The 20,291-nt window shown below is 41.3% G+C and overlaps 1 protein-coding gene across 3 annotated transcripts; it reads left to right on the forward strand.

The window, feature by feature from the left end:
• On the forward strand, window positions 1-20,204 carry esrp2 (epithelial splicing regulatory protein 2). Of its 3 annotated transcripts, none has more exons than XM_036544072.1 (17): window positions 1-94; window positions 258-410; window positions 890-1,018; window positions 6,512-6,625; window positions 7,186-7,300; window positions 7,442-7,540; window positions 7,670-7,724; window positions 8,313-8,423; window positions 8,744-8,876; window positions 9,785-9,827; window positions 10,635-10,936; window positions 11,590-11,820; window positions 11,951-12,149; window positions 12,976-13,180; window positions 13,920-14,100; window positions 15,964-16,060; window positions 17,509-20,204. In XM_036544072.1, the coding sequence occupies exons 2-16, from the start codon at window positions 279-281 to the stop codon at window positions 16,045-16,047; spliced, it is 2,133 nt and encodes a 710-aa protein (XP_036399965.1). In that variant the 5' UTR covers window positions 1-94; window positions 258-278; the 3' UTR covers window positions 16,048-16,060; window positions 17,509-20,204. The 3 variants fall into 3 exon arrangements, with proteins under 3 accessions (XP_036399965.1, XP_036399966.1, XP_036399967.1); XM_036544073.1 differs by having other exon boundaries at window positions 8,316-8,423; XM_036544074.1 differs by lacking the exon at window positions 15,964-16,060.
• Window positions 20,205-20,291: the final 87 nt, after the last annotated feature.

Raw genomic sequence — 20,291 nt, forward strand, 5'->3', positions numbered from 1 at the left:
ACTCGGAAGAGACCCGGATTTTCCTTCATCCTCCTTTAACCAGTCAGACCAGTAACTCTGGAAAGGCACATACGCGAGTAGGCTACTGGATCAGGTAGAGTCTTTGGTCGATCTGTTTTTTTTTTGTGTCTTCTTCAAAATATGATACTCATTTCCTTCGTTCACTTCAATTAACTTTCCAAATCTTTGTTTCCCCTTTACCACGTGAAAAAGGTGAACCCTCGTGCTATTGTATTTGATCTTTGCTTTAATTGTAGCGTTTACCCTTGTGATCCCTGATGGCTTCGCACAGTGATACTCTGGTGGTGTTCTTTGGGGCAACAGCTGGTGCAAATGGGGGTAAACTGGGCTCGGATGAGAGGGAGATAATTCTCTTGGTGTGGCAAATTGTGGATCTACATGAGAACAAGGTATGGACCTTCTGATACGATTAAAATGTCCTCTTAAAATTATGACTGTGTCCTTTCTAGTTATATTCAACGTATTAAAGTTTGACAGTTGACATTTGCCAACAAGGTGCCCTTTCAAAAAGTCTTTTACTTCACAAGTTTTTCTTCTTTCTGCATGAATCTTCGGGAACGCATGTGACATTCAATATGGCCTGTCTCCGTAAGGTTGAATTAAAGAACATTAAGGACAAAATGACCGATAGTGTACCTTTTGGGAGTACGAGTGGTTAATCGGAGACACGCTATTAGGGTAGCAGCCCTGCATTGACAAAAAGCTGCTTTGCAACGCCGAGTTTGTGGAATATTGTGTGCCTGAGAACGAGGGCCTTATGGAAATTAATCAGGTGTGTCTGGCTTCAGTGGTGATGTTTTTATAACACACTACGTAGCGTTTGACAAGAATGGCAACAACATAAACGCTGCGTAAAACGATGTTACAGGTGGGGAAACTTCAAAGGTGTCTCGTACAGCCAGACACTTTGGAATTAACCGAGCAAAGTAAAGAAGAAACCGGATTAACTTTGGATGAGCTCTGCAAAGCAGAACCGTTGGATCGAGTTCTGCAACAGGTGAGTTACGTTATGAGTAATTATTAAGTTGTCTTTGATAGAGGGAGTGGCCGCACATATAAATGTCTTTCTCACACTCACGCATGAACACAAACACAGCAAGATGCCATGGTTTCAGAGTGAAAATATTAAAGGGCTCGGAAACTTGATGCCTCAGATACTAGAGTGCTTTTATAAATGGATTGTGAAAAGGTTAGGGGAAAAAACAGAACCATCCCAAGTATCCACGTGTATTTGAATATGTAAAAAAAAAAAAAAAAAAATGAACGTACACTTTAGTCACATGCTGTGTAAACCTACAGGCCTGAGACATGGAGAAGATATTGCAATGTAAACACAATGGCATTGATGAAAAAGAACTCAGTATTCTCCCAAGTGTGACAGTCCGTAAATTCTTTAAATCAAGGCTTAATACACATTTGACATATTCAGTTCACTCTGCTAATGTGGAAAATTTCAGGTGTTTCAACATTGATAATTAAAAAGGACCTGTGTTTATGAATACACACACTCATCTCAGATCTTACCAGTTGTCGTAGGGTGCCTCCTTATACTGTGCACTGCATCTTTGCTGCTATAAGGACATGGTTCTGATTTAGCAGTGTAATTACCTTGTTGGTTGACTAACAAGTAATGAGTGTTATTGAACCCCAGTGTGTTAAATGTGGCTGGCAATGAACACCAGCAGGTCTAGTCTTGTCACAAGCTGATATACTCAGCAGACGTTGTGGAGGCTTTACCTGGTGCCATTAATGAGGCACAAACCGCAGGGAGAGGGAGACTGAGAGTGCTGTCGTCAGGCCTCTTTGGTAAGAGGCTGATTGTAATGACCGAGATGTGATTCCCCTGCAGGTTTTCAGTACTAGTGCAGATAGATTTGGACAATGCTGTGTCCACATGTGATTCTCAACCACTGAACTCAATGAATTTGTGAAGTAATTTGTCTCTAAGGCAGTGAGATTAGCAGCATGCTAATCATGTAGGTTTTTGTTTTCTTAGTAGTCTGCAGCTCCTCAGCTGGCTTGTTTTGCTTTGTTGGTATTTTGCTGGATATTAGCCTTGCAGTTCTGTCACAGGGATACTCCTCATTTCACTTAATACCTAAAGTAGTATTACCAGTGTGACATTGCAAATGAGTGCCTACTTAAAATTCCTATGGTTATCGTCATGCCACTGTTACCCATTATACCCAGTTCTGTCTTATACTGGCCCTTTCCATTTTGTGTCCAGTCTGGTGTGAGTGTGAAGTCCCTCCTTTGCACCTCACTAGGTTTACTTTACAGAAGGGATTCTCTCATCAGTTTGTAAAGATTAACCTGTGAAATCAATCTTTGCTTGCTCATTTGTTTGGAATACATTCCCTGTCATTGACTGGGTTTGGGTAGTAGGTAGGTTTGTAAATTCTTTTGATTGCTTTGAAGGACTGAAGGGCAAAAGGACTCTCCTTCTTTCTGCTTTAGATTGTTCCTTATATGCAGGGAGAGGACCATTGGAGCACAGGTGCACTGTGCAAGAAAAGAGTAACAGCAGTGATTTTACCTCTAATTCAATCTCTGTCATGTATTGCCAGAGTACTAAGGACCTTTGGCTGTGTCTTTAGTAAAATAACTGAAAAAGTGGTACATTTTAGCAATGTGGCCCCTTTTCCTCAGGATTTTAGTATGTTGGAAGATTTTGGATTTGCTCATTGTATTTGTTTTTCCCTTTCTTCCCGTATTCCAAATGGTTCACTCTGATTTTGAAAACACAGTGAAAATCTTTCATTGGTGGCACATAAGTGTCCTGTTTGCAGGGATAGCCTTACTGGTAGCAACAGTTTAGCACTGGTTATCTCCACCCCCCTCCCTACTGAGTTCCTTGGATGGGGGTGATGCAGCCCCACCTGTAAGAAATGTAGAGTGTAGGGAAATCACAGCTGCGAGGCCTTGCTCAAGGATGGCGGGTGGCACAAAGCAAGTTCCATCCTGCTATGCAGTGTGGTGTGCTGCAGGCAGGTTGATCACTGATGGGGGAGGGCGTGGAAGGGTTGAGAGTGAAGGAGGTTTGTAAGCTTGAGGTAGGCCGATTTATCCTGAACCTGTTTGCAGTTTTTTAGCATATTAAACAAGTGATGGTTGTCGAAATGATATAAGGTGAAGTACAAAAAGTTAATGCTGTCACATAATAAGCAGTTCAGTGAAAAGAGTTTAAGTAGATGCTTTTCATATTTGACCTGCCACACCTGTTAATTGTGCAAAACAGTGTAAAACAGGTTAGTAGGCTATATCTTCCAGTCATAAGGAGGGGAGGACTGTGGCTCTTGGTGACTTTAACCACATTATATTGGTTCTCCAGTGTGTCCCCATCAGGTGTGTGCCTGTAGACATGACTGTGCCTTTAACACTCCATGAGAGCTGCTGGCCTCTGCTGCCTTATCTCTCTGAGCCTCGGGCTCCACCCCTCTGTGCCCCAGCCCAGCCTTGCAGAGCAAACACATCAGCCATGCCATAGAGCAAACAGCCTCGTCCAGGGCCAGAAATCAATATCGCCGGGGCTAAAGATCGATTCTACCCCCTCTGAACTAAAGCGCTTAGTGGGGACAGTGCATGGTCACAGCAGAGCGCTTTCTTTTCACAAGGAACAGAAAATGCAGTTACATAGATGGTGATGAGAAAGTTTCCTCAGTTCTCATACATTTAGTGGATCATTACATTAGGATGCATTATTGTCATTTAGGAGACACTGTAATCCAGAGCAGCTTACATAGGTTACAGTTTTATCCATTTATACAGCTGGATATTTACTGAGGCAATTGTGGGTTAAGTACTTTGCCCAAGGGTACAACAGCATTGCCCCAGCAGGGGATTGAACCAGCAACCTTTCGGTTACAAACCCTGCTCCTTGCCATTACACCATACTGCTGACCCGTCGGCAACAAAACAGCCACTGCACTGTACACAGCTCTGTCTATCTTGCGTAAGTAAACGTTTTCAGTTAGCCATGTTTGAAGCTGGCACCAGTCAGGATGTACGGGTTTGACATTTCAGTACCTCTCACAGAAATTTTGCTTATTCATGCTGGTTCATACATCTTGTGGAACTGGCTGTAAGTGTTTGATTGTTGTTGTTGGTAGTCTGCATCCTTTTGCTTAACCCCTTCTCAGGTGTATTTGATTAATAATATATTATTTAGCTTGAAGGAGAGATGGTGTGCATCTCATTTATTTTGTTTCTTTTATTAATCTTCCTAGTGATTATACACGATGAGATTGACATTCTGATGCAGTTCTCTGCAATGAGGATATAGATTCTGTCTATACAAACTCAACAGAGCGATACACTGTATATAGACTTTGCCAAATGGCATACTGGAATAGGTAACTGGAAATGACAGTACTTGTTTGGGTGGATACCATTGTACCTCACAAATCAGTACTTTCACATTTGACATTAAAAAGATATGCTCCAGAGCATGCTCAGAATGTTATACAACCAGGAGGAACTGCTGTTGAATTCTGATTTGGTTTCTTGTGAAACCCATTAAACAGCAAAGCATTGCAAGAGGCCTGCTAAATTTGTGTTAGCAGTGTCCGATGCTTTTCATTTGCATAATGGTTGCAATGTAGCATAGTGACTTTTCCATTTCTGTAGTGCAAATTCCATCTCAAGGCATTCATTGTCCTGAAGGTTTTCACTGATTAGATACATTTTTAACCTGAAGGAATTTATCCAGCCACTTTTCTACAAAAATATTTTTAATATCCATTTCACTTTTGCACTAGCAGTTTTCCAAATGGTTCCCTGATGTACTCATCAGTAGAACTTGCAGGTAAATGCATACCAAGCAGTCACATCTCCTTAGCTCATATGAGTGAGAACTCCATGAACTTTGATCTGTTCTGATCTCTTTGCTGTTCTCTCATCCTTGAATGTGGTGTATGTCCTGAAGTGACCATCTTAAGATGCTTCTAACAAGAGCACAAATAAATTACTAAGTCTATTGTGTTTTACTGTGATACATCCTCCTCTTCTGGTCCCACCAGCTGGTCCTGTCAAAGGCCAGCGGACCTTGGTTTGGCAGACAATCTGCTAGAGAGCAGCATGTAGCTCACTTGCATTGGAAGAGGAATTTATGGTAGTATTTGGTCAATTCTGAAAATAATAATACACTAAAATATCATTGCATTGAAATATTATTAAGCCTGTTCAGCTAATTAAAAAATATGAAATACTGTAATGTTAAAAATGCTATTTTTGAATAGTACACCTGTGTAACAAAGGCATTTTTGACACTTGGATAATTACAGAAGGGCACATTGCTTATGCTGAACTCTTCTCTGCACTCAGTGCAGGTAATGGCAGTTACTGCCAGCAGCTGTGTTCAGGAGATGTCATCTTTCTCCAGAGTAATGACTTAAGTTAACAACCCTACACATCTTCTGTTTCTCTTTAGAGCACGTTCTGACTTGCACTAGGAGCTCCGCTTGTACGCTGGGAATAATTATTTATGGCTACTGGCCGTCTGAAATGACTGTTTCCCCAGTGAGTTATATACAGTTGCTAGGGTATATCCTGTAGTGAATATAACCAGATGCATTTTTTTAAAAAGCTGATTATTTTGCTATACAGTCTGAACCTGATTTAAGCAGAAATTAATGTGGAGTTGACTTGAAGTCTTGAATGTATCAGTTTGAAATGTAATGCTGTGACGTTAGGCATTAGGTTGGCATTATATACATTGCACCCAAATAACACAAGATTGCAGATTAAGCCTTTTAAAATACAGATCTCTGTATCTCTACATCTAACCTGGAGGATTACTCTGTGAGAAAGAATAATGGATTTTGTGTTGAAAAACTGAGTTGAGGTGTTAAGACTTGTTGCTGACAATGGCAGGTTTTTAAGTTCACAGTGCAGCATGTGAAATGTACCCAATCAAAAGCAAGGGTTTACATGTCCATAAGGGGAGTCTGTGGTCTTGTCATGAGCTTTGGACACACCTCTCTGTGTGCGGTCATCTCCATTTTGGTTTGTCTGCTGGAAGTTGTTTTTGTTTTGGAAGTGTACTTGCCTGTGCCTTTTGCTGTTGCTGACGGCAGTCGTTGATTGAGGCAATTATGACTCCAACCTGCCTGCCCTTCTGCTTGAGCAGAAAACCTGTCTGACCAGCCTTTCCTCCTGTAACACCCATTCACTCACACACACCACACAGAACACGGTGTATACAGTTGATAGAATGAGACGAGTGCTTTCCCCCTATAGGTTTTCTTGCTACGGTTCTATATACATATTCTAAAGTACTTAGGGGTTCATCTCAAATTTTGTACTTTATGATCATGATAATCATTGCGTGAATATTTAGGTCCTGCGATAATTGTCTTGTCATCATGAATCAAGAGCAACTCCAGCTAAATGTTTGACATGATTATCCATCCCAGATTTTCCCATTGTTTAGTGGCAACACCCATCTTCTTATAGCCCGTATTCTGTCTTTTTCTCTCCCCACCCCCTACAGTTCCAGCAGTCAGTCTCTAGTGAACTGAAATCTATGGGCAGAAGCTCCTACGTTCTCTGTGTTGATGGACCCCGTCTCATAAGACAAGCCTTCCACCCAGAAGCTGCCAAAAAGGTAGGCTGAATGAGCCAAAATACAGTGAAGATGCAAAGGAAAAAAATATAACATTACTCTATGTCAAACTATCTTATGAAAGTAGAATTGCATATTATCTTTAGCCTTCTAGACCTTTTGCCTACTACCACATTATTTCCTTGATCTGGGTGATGGCACTGCTCAGCAGTGTTCAATGTACATGTCAGAATCTGCTCTGGAATGTCCGGTATTCTGCAGAAGGAACAGACTCCTGCAGCCCCTTATTCTGTTTCTCTGAAGGTCCTGCATTCATGACAGTGTGGCTATTCACAGTCTGAGGTTATGCCATTACACATTGATGTTTACATTTAGATTAAACTGCATTCATATTCATGTATGAATTGCTGATGAATTTTAGGACCCAACATTACATTGCATTGTTGTCATTTAGCAGACACTCTTATCCAGAGCGACTTACATACAGCAGTGCCCTAGCAGGGAATTGAACCAGCAACCTTTTAGTTATGAGCCTTGCTCCTTACCATTACGCTGCACCTCACCTGACGTTAACAAATCTGCCTTCCCTCTCTCTGCCGTAGAACCTGGTACTCCCACACTGTTTCTTCTCCTTTGTGGATCTGAAGAAAGAGTTTCACCAATGCTGTCCAAACGCAGGCTCAGTGAAGGAGCTGACACTGGCCTCCATGTTGCAGTGTATCCTTCCTTATTGGTATATATGGAGCACCTTCATGTTCACTGTGTACAGCATGGAACAGAATGTCCTGTGTGGAGCATAGGCACAAAAACCCATGCAACATTTGTAACATCTTGCATTCCCCTTAACCACGTGTTCAGATGCATGTATCCCTCCCCCAGAGACAAAGCAGGTGGTGGGGATGCAGGAGGTGCAGAGCATGGTAATGCTGGTACTACACCTACTGTCTGCTCCCTACAGTAAGTGCACCCTTTGTCACAATATAACAAACACAATACTACTTTAAATACAACAAACAAAAACATTTGTTGTTGTGTTATATGACATACTCATCAGTTTCCTCAACACTTTGCTCAACTCTTTTGCAGATCACAAGTTTACTGGTGTTGAAACTGTGATGCATAAGTTTGAAACAGGTGCATGGTAAGTGTCAAATATTAATATTTTCAGAATGTTTTGAATAATTTCCATTCGAGACAAGTTAGGTGTTGCAGTAGGTTTTCTGATGTATGCTAAGATAGTTGTGCATCTTGTACAAAAAGCTTGGAGGAACCCTGTCTCCTGCTACTACAGCCTTAGGCTATCCCGCCATTTACTGAAAGAGGCAGTCTGTTTTTCCAAGATAACCATCTACCCAAGATAACTAGCAACTCTTACTTGACATTAAGCATGAAGATTCTGGTCTGTCAACATTTGGTGTCCATTCTTACACCTGCAACAATAGCGTAAACTCATGTATAATGCCATCACTATATGCCTCACAACTTCCTCTCTAGCACAGAACCCTCATATCATACCCCAAACCACATGTCAAGCATTAGTTACATTTTCAATTTTTCCTTGATTAACTTTTATTGAGTTTAGTTAAGTTGTTCTCTAACACTTACAAGAGCCCTAGTGCCCATTACTCTGGGGCACTCTATTTATTATAATATTTGTGTTACGTCAGTACGTTTGTGAATTCAGCGCGGTGGACAGTGCCCCCCTGACTCTGTTCACCTTCCGCTACAGCAGTAAGGGAGAGTCGGTGGACAGTGAGACGGTGATTCGTGCTAGGGGTCTCCCCTGGCAGTCCTCTGAGCAGGACATTGCCCGCTTCTTCACAGGCCTCAACATCACCAAGTAAGAGGGTTGAAATTAACTACATTTCATTCTAAGTACCACGTGGGCATCGGCATTCAAATAAACAAGCTGAGCATCACTTGTTTTGTGATACTTTTTATATTCAGTTTGTAATTCATTTTTCGGGTTCAATGAATGAATCTGTGCATTTATTGTATTTGGAGTATGGAGATTTGGACATTTTGATTTGGACACTTTTGTCAATTCATCGATACTTTCATGACAAAAGCAATGACCTTTCTAAATTAGTGTCAGGTTAGGGACACTAATTAATTGTGTGTGTGTGTGTGTGTGTGTGTGTGTGTGTGTGTGTGTGTCAGAGGTGGTGTGGCGCTCTGTCTGAATGCACAAGGCAGAAGGAATGGAGAGGCTCTAGTGCGCTTTGTCAGCCCTGAACACAGAGACCTGGCCTTGGAGCGCCACAAACACCACATGGGAACCCGATACATTGAGGTGAGTCTTCCTTCTCCTCACCAAATATGACATTACTCCTATAACCAGCCTTACACTGTCAAACCAGATGAAGTATACTTCCTGTTTTTAGTTTTACACCCTCCCTATACTGGTTCATTATGGGTTTATTACATTGCTCAAAAATAGTTTAGCTGATGAGCAGACCCAGCTGATAGTGTAATGGATTGTGCAAATGAAGAGAACTTGCATTTCAGTTCATAGGTTACATTCCAGTGCCAATGTTACCTTATCTAAATAGGGTTATAGTTGTATTTTAGGTGCAAACCTGAGGTTGAGATGTGCACACCCACTCAGAAAAATGACTGAACCCATTGTAGTTTTTCAGTGACCTAGTTCTTGATATCATTTAACAAATTGAACTTATACGTACCCCTCACCCTAACCCCAGTGTGCTTTTTTGTATTTTTGTAGTTACTTTAACGATACATTTGTTCATCATGCCAGTGTAGTTTGTCCTATCCATCTGCTGGTTTTCATTAGGACCTGCAGTGCACATGTGTTATACATGTGTTATTAGAGTAGAACATTAGAATATTCTATTATTCGTCACTTATTTTGAAATAGGCGCTATCACCCTTGGTGTTTGTGAAATTACTCAAAGCATTCTGTTTTGTGCTGTAAGTGAATGGAATGAATGGAAATGCTTCTCACTACACAGAATGAGACTAGTTTTTTCTGTGAAAGCATGTTTTTATAATTGAATCAAATTAAAGGACAAATATATTATTCTGAAATATTGTAGTCTACATTTGTTCGCTTATTAGCTTGAAGAAACTAGAGATAAAAAACAGAAATGATAGAGAAGCATAGAAATGTTTCTATTCACTATTTTGCACATGCATAGTTACAGAGCAAACTCTAAATGTATTCTTTGGTTATGGTTCCAGGTATACATCGCATCGGGAAAGGAATTCCTGAAGATAGTTGGAGGTTAGATTTTAAGATTTTTTGTTCCTGGAGTGTAACTGTAATATCTGAATAAAGCGTGTTTCCTTAGCCCTCAATTACAATGGCATTTCACAGGTCTGTGTGTGACAGTACTGTTGCTGTAGAAAGAGTGGGACTCTGGTACGCATCTTGGGACTTGTCCTGTGATTCTGCACCAGATCTCGACTTCCCCAGCCCCTCTTGTGAAAGTGAATGGTGCTTTGTGAGACAGATCCCTTTGCTGACCTGTGGCAGGTACTTGAGGAAACTTTACCCCCACGAACAGCAGCTCGCCTGTTCACTGTAGTCCCCACGGTAGCCAATGAATGAGGCTGATATGCTGGATATTGAGTGGGCCGACACCTGGTGAAAAGAGCAAGTTCTCCAGCAGACAAAGAGAGCATAAAAAGACAAAACCAAGGAGAATTTTTCATTCCAGGGCATTAAGAGCATAAGGGGCCTTTGGTGAAAGTGGGTTCAGAAGCAATAAAAAGAGACCGATCTTTAGACTTTGAAGGCTTAAGCTAGACTTGTTGAGATAAATATACATGCCCTATAAGAGACTGACGACAGGTCCAAATTAGGAACAGTTGACTGGATTGAGCTTCTCCTCATGAACCACAATATCTACAAAGTCCACAGATATTTTAGTTATGTAAATTTCTAAAAGTCTTGAACACAACAAGAGTTGAGGAGAAACCTGTGGTTGCCATCATGGAGAAGAGGTGCAGTCACAGAGAAGTGTGTTAGTGATGTGGAGCTGTGCTTGTGATGGGGAATGCTCAGCGTGTCCTCTGTGTCTTTGTGCAGCAACCCCTAACGAGGTGGCACAGTTCCTGTCGAAGGAAAACCAGGTGATTGTCCGCATGCGTGGGCTGCCCTTCACCGCCACCCCGGAGGATGTTCTGGGCTTCCTGGGGCCGGAGAGCCCTGTGACGGACGGCAGCGAGGGACTGCTGTTTTTGAAGTACCCCAATGGCCGCCCAACTGGAGATGTTTTTGCGCTCTTCGCCTGCGAAGAGTATGTACAACATGCCTTGAAAAAGCACAAGCAGATCTTGGGAAGGAGATACATCGAGATATTCCGAAGCACTGCTGCAGAGGTCCAGCAGGTACGGCCACCCCTCGCTGTTGGCTCATCTGACTCCTCACCTTATCCCACTCTCCTTATCCCGACCTCGTCTCTCACTGCTGGCCAGATCGACATCTAAACCATAGTACACTGCAGAGGATATACTGCGGTACTGTAGTGTGTAGTATGCAGTTTAGTGTGTGATTACATGCTCTGTATTTTAGCAAACTAAACATTGTTGGTTTTGTGATATATTCAAGTTATTTCAAGATTCAAGAACTTACACAATTATAAACAGTATACAACTTGTAGTGACATGTAAAACTGGTCAATCTCCTTAGACTGTGCAGAATAGCAGAGATAAAAATAAATTAGATTAAAGAATAATAAGAATAAAAACTAGTACCACATCATGAAAGTCCAGAGTATGTGTTCGAGATTAGTGTGGCGGGCATGTCCGTATTGCGGAGTTGGATGGCCTGGGGGAAGAAGCTCATCCTATTTTGATTGCCTTTCATGTTAAACATTTTACTAAATGGAAATGGGGAACATAAAACCAAACAGAAACCCCAAAACATAACAGAGACTTTATTGCAGAAATGCAGTTTTCCGGGTGCAGAACAGTTTGTTCTGTTTGATTTTGTACTGAAGTAAAGTGGTGTCTTTCCCCATGTCTTCCTCCTTGTCACTCAGGTGCTGAACCGTTACATGTCCACTCCTTTGATCTCCACTCTACCCCCACACCCAATGGTACCAGTGCCTGTGATGACCTCACCCTCCTTCCTGACATCCAGCAACAATCGGGATTGTGTGAGGCTGAAGGGGATGCCCTACACTGCCGACATAAAAGACATCCTGGAGTTCATGGGAGAACACGCTTCCGACATCAGGCCCCATGGCGTCCACATGGTGCTTAACCAACAGGTAAGGACCTTCTTTTCTGCTAGCGCCATTAGTACCATTACGACCCTCTAATTTCAGCGGTCACCAGAGCATCCTCACAGCCCCACAGCCTTGTGGTGACTGTACCTTTTAGCGTGGTCTTCTATTTCAGGGCCGTCCTTCAGGAGACTCCTTCATCCAGATGAAGTCAGCCGACCTTGCATTCATGGTGGCTCAGAAGTGCCATAAGAAGACGATGAAGGACCGTTATGTGGAGGTGTTCCAGTGTTCCACAGATGAGATGAGCTTGGTGCTAATGGGTGGCACTCTGAACCGCAGTGGCCTGTCCCCCCCACCTTGCAAACTCCCATGTAGGTTGGCAATACCACCCCTTCCATTCAAACACATTGATCAAAGTAACACATACTGCATTTATTTTTCTTATTTTTGGGCTAAGCTGTATGAAGGAGGATAATCATTTTTACTTTAAAATCTTTGAACTTGGAAATAGTCTCTAACCTAGTGATAAATTCAGTTCAAATATTAACCCAGAAAGGCTTGCCCTGACCTTGTGTTAAATTTGGTGTGTATCAGACTAACTAAATATGTTATATCTGCTACAATGCTTCATAGTTACAAAGGTTTCTGAAGAAGACATTTCTTCTTATCATCAATATATCCAAACATGATATACCCACTACAGTCTTATAGTATGCCCTTTTGAATAATGCCAGAAAAATAGGCACAATACAACGAGAATGCCAAATGCAACCCTGCTTCTATTTGACTTTTTGTTAAATTGTCAGTGTTTGACCTTCTCTATAATTGTAATCTTTTTGGTGGCAGTGCAGAAGGTTGTTTCCCTCGAGCTGAGTACATCTGGCACACCCATGTACTGAAGGAACCTGTTTGTGTGTAAATATCCTCCCACATACTGTGCTGTACCTGGGTGTTTACAGTAACCGCAGGCTTTGAGGTCAACGTTAAACACACCTTCAGAGACAGTCCGTGGTGCAAACTTTGCTAAAGGGAGGGTCAGTCCAAAGACTAGGTGATTCAAGCCTGTCTATTCACATGAGATAACTGGGGACTGGATGTGCTTTGCGCTGATGTAGGCTGATATGGTTGCACTGAAATTTCTCATTGTAGGTGTGTGTGGCAAGTTGACAGGTATTAATGTTTTCTCCCTACCACCAGGCCTGTCTCCACCCATCTACAGTACATTCCCACCTCCTGCTACCATGCTCCCTGCGGAGACAACCATGTACCAGCCCCCACTACTGGTGATGCCGCGTTCCACACAGCCTCCTGCTCACAGTACTGCCCCTGCATTGGCATACTACCCACCCCATCCCCATGCCCAGTTTTACATGAACATGAACTACACTGCCTACTACCCCAGGTGAGTCCACCACACTTTTGGTTTTGGTGAATGTCTGAACTAAAATGGAGCTTATATTGTTCCTGCAGAGCTCAGACCCTCAGACTGCAGTCTTGTTACAGCAGAAGGGAATTGCACTATTTCACTATTGTTATCTCTTACTGCCAACTTGTGAAATAAATGCTCTTGTAGAGTAGTGGTTCCTAAACAACCCCTGTTCAAACCAACATTCTGCTGATCGCTGCCAGGATGTATTTCTGCAAAATGTATTTCTGCAAAAAAGAATAGTTTCAACCTTTGCCTGCAAAGGTTTAAATAGTGAATTTTAAATTGGAAAAATTTCAAAGTATAATACAAAAATTTTGATAGGTCAATTCAAAGATCCATAATGGAATGAAAAATCTGTGAAGTCAGATTGTAATCTGAAATTTCCCATTGAAGAACCCAGTGCTCAACAGTTCATTGTTTACCAGCAAAAACACAAGAATAACCCCTGGAATTAACAGGAAAATGGTTTGATTTTTCATCGTTTGCATTTTTTTTCCTGGATCTCAGAGTGAGTCTGAGAGACATTCTTAAAGTAAGCAGACAGCTATTTAACAATTTGTTGCAACATGAACTCAGTTAAGAATTCTTCAATATGTTATGCATTTTGGTCAGATTCTTTAATTTGTGGGTGAAATATATAAAAGTGAGGTTGACTGTAAGTATTAAAGTGCTTGAGAAAGGCCCCTCACATGAACATGCTTTCCATTCCCAGCCCCCCGGTATCCCCCTCCACAGTAGGCTACTTTTCTGCTCCTCCTGGGGCAGTAACTACTGCTGTGGCTGCCCCCACTCCAGCTCCCATCATTCCCCAGTCAGGGGCCCTGGTCAGGATGCAGGGCCTGCCCATAAACACAGGTGTCAAGGACATACTCAGTTTCTTCCAGGGGTACCAGGTCAGTAGCCACCATCTTTTCTCGACCTTTTCTCCTCCTGTGCAGTCCCATGGCAGCGATTCTCTGAGTATCCACTTGTTAGTGCATTGATAACTGAGATGTGCTTTTAGTTGTATCTTTTTTCCTTTCATATCAAGTACGTGATTGCAACTGTTGTCCCCCATATGACAGAGAGGTGGATAAAGGTCTAATATTGTGCATTTGTACTCTGTGCTTATAAGCAGAGAGAAAGGAAATAATTAATTTCCTTCTTTTTTTGTTATGAATTCATATTGCTTGTCCCTCAGAGGAAAAATGTCAGTATTATAGATTGTATCATGCATAGCAATAGAACAGTGACATTGAGTGTGTGCGGGTTCCCTTTGTTTAATCGATCGATCTCGGCTATTCCCACAAAGAGCATTAGTTTGAATATGGATTCTGTCTGCCTTTCATCACTACGAAGTGTAATCTGTTTCATGTTACTTGTCACTGGAGGCCATAGCCATGCTCTGCTCTATCAAATACCCATTTCCATTTGTTTTCAGAGTTGCATTTGTTACTATATCTTGCCACCACAAACCACAAACAAAAGTGGGTTTCAGGTATTGTTGTATGCTTGATATGACACATTTATTTCTGAGAGTATTCTCATGTAGTATGTTCAACCGCTAAACTGATGTTTGACCTCAAGCCTTAAAAAGGCCAAGGCTCAATGCAAATGCAGAGATGGACATAGTACAGCACAGCACAGGAAAGCTGTGTGCTTCCTACAGGGTCATTTGTAGCCCTAGTAGAAAGAGTGATATTGTGCTCTGTGAATAAGCTCTGTAAAAGTGGCTGCAATTTAGTGAAAATGTAGGGATTCAAACCCTCCCTGTGTCTTTCTGCATCTCCCCTTCACCTGCCCCTAATTTGCTGATATGCAAGGAGGCGGAGTCTTCTGTGGATGGTACGAAATTTATTTTACTGAAAAGGAGAGGGAGAGTAGAAGTAGGTTGACATAATAGTGTGGTGGATTGTTGGGTGGTGTGGGGTTTTGTGGCCTTTTAATTTCATATTGGAGTTTTTATTAAATAACTGATGCTCAGTGGTAACAGTGCTTTGGTCATAATGTTTCTTTAATTTGCATGTTACAAGGCAAGTTTGCCAAGTTTTGTGTTTGTGTGTGTGTGCACGCGCGCGTGTGTGTGCGTGCATATGCGCGTGTGTGCGATTTACTGCGAAGCGCTGACTGAAGTTTGACTCCTTTAATAGGGCCCCCCATTTTTTGTGACTATATAAGTAATACATGTCAGAAAGCAGCTTACAAAAAAGAGCAGGGGTTGCAAAAAGTTTGACGTATCTTTTTATTGGTCCCTTTTTGCCATCAAGTGGTAAAACAAAGGTACTGTAGGCCCTTTTGGGGAACAGCTAAATATGCCAGTAATTGAATGATGAACAGAACTGTTTCTAGGGCTACAAAAATAGGAGGCTGCCAGATGAAATTTGGCATTTTTCAAAACGGAGAATTGGGAGCTCTATATAAAGTGTGACTTTAACAGAAATATGGTAGTCATATCAAGAATCAGTCTGAATCTTGATTCCTACTTTTGGGTCATGGTAGTACATGCAGTGGTTTCAGAGGGAGCTTTTATTGGTGCTGAACATGTTGCTCTCATTTGGAGCACGCGGGGTGCATTTTGTGTGTTACGTGTTTGAGCAGGTTTGCACCATCTGTAGGCACAATACACACTGCAAGTGTATGTACACATGGGCATGCACTGTAGGCGGTGGGTAGAATTGTGTGGAACAAGGGAGAGCATGTGTTGTGTATATGATGTGTACATGTGTTGAGAGCAAGTGTTGAGGGCCCTGTGCTGACCATTGCCACTTGTGCTGTAGCACGTTCCTGATGACTACAGCAGCGTGGTACAGAGTGATCAGACACGGGGTCTGATTCAGCCCAAAGAGTGGCTCTGTTTGTAACAAGCTGAAGAAGGTAAGATCCTGCATGGCGTCCTCTGGCTCAACCCTCCTCGTAGCTGAATGGGCTTGTGGGTGGTGCCGTACTAAACCCAGAATCAGCAGCATACTAATATCAGTCGCTTGGTGTCATTGTCAGTTTTGAGATTTTGCTTTTGCTTCCTTACCTACCTGAAATATGCTTTCCTGGTTAAGGGTTCTTGCTTTTTTTTCTGGGAACCATTTTATTTGACACCTCTGCCCATCAGTTTAACTGCCGCATATTTTGACTCAAAAGGGAAGAGGTTGGATTCATGCCAAGAATTTTTTGCATCCTCAAATATCTCTGCACAGGAGAAGTTTTTAATCAGTATTGATGCTTTTAGTAATAATGAAAGCTGAAATACTGTCAACAAATAGGCCTGCTGAATATAACATATTTATTATGAATTACTATAAATTCAACCCAACCGTAAATGGCACTTTTGTGACAGTTGGCATGGAGGACTTAAAGCTGTGCTCCATTACTAAAATACTGGCTCTGTTTATTGTACCTCTAATTAAAAATTCAACTGGATTATTTCTATAAAGTGCACTCAGTGCTTCTTTTTATTCATATTCTTATTTCTTAATTTCTAATGATACTATGGGGTACTGAGGGATGATGGCTGACAAACCGTTTCAGGAGTCAAGCTGTCGTAGGCCTTTTCTTCAACTGAGGTACTGGATGGTCAGAATATATGTTATTTCCTATGGGATAAAGTAGGAATACTACCATATTTGTTTGAAATTGGGAAAAAAATGTCAAGCAAAGAAAGAGCAGGTGTTGATGTTACTATCACTGCTTTCATACCCCACAGTGATTTAGGTTTCCTTGATTTTTGACAGTGTAGAATGATTTGCAACAATGAAAGGCATATTGGATTATATTATAGTTTATTTGGATATGTTTATTTTTCTTTCTGCAGGTTGAACATATCCTACTAATACTGAGCAAGTTCTGAGACTCATTTATCTCTAGTACCAAACTCAGTTGAACCCAAAAACACACATTGAGGTGCCTGTTTTAAGACAAAGAACAAATGTTTTAGAGCTACTCCGTTCTGTTTTTACACTGTCAACAACAATATTTCCTCATTTCATTTCAAACTTTTTTTGCTCTGGTACATAACTTAAAATCTTAACCCATACCTCACCTTTGGCTGCCTTTATCTTGTCTGTCTTGCTTAATTTATGATTTAGCATGACAACATAAATTCATGCTGGTTTGATTTCTCATCCACTGTCAGAGGTTATGATTACTATCAAGAAAAAACGTCTTTATTCACAGTATCGCTCATTCTCTCTCATGATGATGAATAGGTTGGTTCAGTCTCAAGGCTGTTAGTAGAAGGGCTGAAGCTCAAGCCCTGGTTACTGCTGTAAGTGTGGATGCTGGTTTCAGGGCCTGAGCTGAATGCAGGCTGTGCTGTGCTGTGTTGATAGCTCCAGGCGGATGCCGTCCTCATATTGTACAACCTGAGGGGTCAGCGCAGCGGGGAGGCCCTGGTGACCTTCCCCAGCAAGGAGGAAGCCAGGCGAGCCGTGGCTGAATGCTCCAACCACCCACTCTCTGGACAGCCCATCCGGCTGGCGTGCTGCAACTGACCGGGCTGAGGGGAAAGGACTGGACCCCTCTCTTCTTTCGCAGTCACAAAAAACAGACATGACTCTCACCTTTCGCTCTGAGGGAGGACTGCAGGGAAACACAGATGCACAAACACACACTATATGTATGTCTGTATATGTGTGTGTGTGTGTGTGTGTGTGTGTTTGTGATCATCTTACTCCAAAGTGCCTTTATTTATATAGAGTATTAACAACAGTGTATGTGCTCTGAACTAAGTCCTCCCCTGTACCAGATCATACCTTCCTGCTACCACAAAATTACCATTTTATGACATGTCCTGAACAAAGTCCTTTATCATGACAACTTCCTGTGTTTAAGTTCCAATATGTATATATCTATATAGTATGTTGCCTGATGTGCCTACTTGCTGTTAGGGCTGTGCATTATATTTTAGGCCATATGAACTGATTCTACCTTCAACTGCCAGCTGGAGGTTTAAGAAATGTACTACTGATCATAGACATTGCAATTTTGTGTAGGCCAATATATTAGGCCAGTAGTCTTCAGTGCCATGTAGGGATATGAATTTATTTTGTGTAATGAACATACCTCTTATCAAAAGCTTTGTTTTCTCTACATGGACAGAAAATGAGCTCATCAGAAAATGTGTGCAATTTCTGTGTTTTTCTCAAAGTACTGTCTTAGCATTGCCTTCCCAGATGATGCACTGTAGAACTGCATGACTCACATTTTTTCTTTAATCAGATCATAGTAAAATTCAAACTTTCCTTTAAATGAAAAAGAGCTGGTAGTTTAGTTTTAATTAGTTTACATGGTAGCCTTATCTGCATGTAAATTGTTTACACCGAAATGGACTTTTAGAGGCTCTTTTTATTTTTGAACTATTGCTCGTCTGCAGCACCCTGTAGATTCTCCCTTGTTTCTATATGCTACACATTTCTTTTAATGTGATGCCACTGTTAAGAGCACTAGCGGCTTTGGTTTCTTGAATCTGTCCCTTCACTGGAGTGCAATACAAGTAGAATATAATGCAGACTTCTCAGGAGATGGAAAAGGTTTTTGTTGTTAAGATTGTAACTTGTATGAATTATAGAACTTTATGGCTCCTGTGTCTAAACAATAAACAAAAAGTGATAATGCTATTATCTGTATGGTAAGTTAGGTTTCACCTTCATATTAAAGCAGTGGTTTATTCATTGCACAACTTGAATACAATCAGGATAAATGACTGAGTGTTGCATTGCCTGTGTAATTAGGACTTTGCCTTTAGTAAACTGGCTTGTAGAAACACACCCCTACCACTATTCACTGAAAGCAAAAGCTGCTTAGATTACTGGGCTCTATGAAGTGTTCTAGAACTAATATTCCAAATCACTATAAAAATACCCAGTTAACTGATAGGATATCAATATTTTTAAATGATTCAGCCTTTCTGATCCCCCCAATTAGTAATACTACAGAAGCTCCAGCAGGTGGAGCTGCTGTAACGATCAGTGAATAGTGTCATCTAGGGAGGTTCTCTCAACCGCCAGCTTCACATGAGCTGCAGTTGAAAAGGATGTAACGCCAATATTTCCTAGAAACTTGTGGTTTTTACCACTGCATTACAGCACTAGGGCCATCTGTGCCTCAGTCGCTGTTTGGAGGGAGAACATTGACATGAGAGCCCATGATAAGGTCCTTGGTTACCGTTGTGGGAACAAGTCAACTGATGACTACGCTGAAGGCTGGTGAAACTAGTGCTAGTATTCCATGTACCTAGTGTTCCCGTTTCACAGGTCACAGAGTGATGCTGTAAATTTAAATAGCTTCCTCAAGCATACTACAGCAGCTTCCCACCTGATACAATGCGCAACCTGTTACAAGCTAGGTTCTTAAAACATTGGTTTACACTGTTGCCCAATGTTACCATATAAGTAGTTTCCCAATGGATCTTGAACACACAGAGACGGACACCAGGATCTGGTTATGCTGTTTTCTTTTAATGATACACTACCAATAAAGACCCTAAAATGCAAGGTATTCCCTTTGAATATTTCCAAAAAAGCACTGCATTCTTAAAAATTACAAAATATTAAAATACAAAATGTACAAGAAATTACAATACAAGGCTCTGTAAACGTCAGCTAATCCTGCATTTCCCTTATTTATTTTACAAAACCGTTTTTTTTTTAATTTTTATTTTAAATACTTTCCCTATACCATAAGGAGTGACATCCATCTTAGAGTATCAAAAATAGAGTTTCAATGTATATGTTCATCTCAGCATGAAATAAAGGTGAACACATTGTTTAATCTTTGGTAACAGAAGTACAGTAGCACATGTTGTTTGGGGCTACTGGTCTTGAGTTCCTCAGGGTGAAGGGTGGTTCAGAGCTCCTAAACCAGCTTCCATCTCCTCCTCCTCACTCAGAATTCTTCTCTCAAGTTATTCCTAAAAGAACTGCAAACATTTACACACAATGTGTAATCTTTGCATATCTTAAGGCTTTTCTACAATGTTATATTTTTAGACAAATAACCATCACAGATTAAAAAGCACAACATAGAAATATTTTTTCTCAAGATGAAAATGTTTACATTGCACAAAATGAATGTGAGACTAAGTACATAAAAATACAGAATATGTACTTGATGC

The sequence above is a fragment of the Megalops cyprinoides genome, chromosome 13, assembly GCF_013368585.1.
Source record: "Megalops cyprinoides isolate fMegCyp1 chromosome 13, fMegCyp1.pri, whole genome shotgun sequence".
Lineage (NCBI taxonomy): Eukaryota > Metazoa > Chordata > Actinopteri > Elopiformes > Megalopidae > Megalops > Megalops cyprinoides.

Bases quoted from the DNA above. Each gene is read 5' to 3' on its own strand.
- esrp2 (XM_036544074.1), top strand. From the start codon at position 279: ATGGCTTCGCACAGTGATACTCTGGTGGTGTTCTTTGGGGCAACAGCT. The intron at 1,019-6,511 runs GTGAGTTACGTT...CACCCCCTACAG, and splicing joins TGGATCGAGTTCTGCAACAG to TTCCAGCAGTCAGTCTCTAG. The intron at 7,301-7,441 runs GTATCCTTCCTT...CCACGTGTTCAG, and splicing joins ACTGGCCTCCATGTTGCAGT to ATGCATGTATCCCTCCCCCA.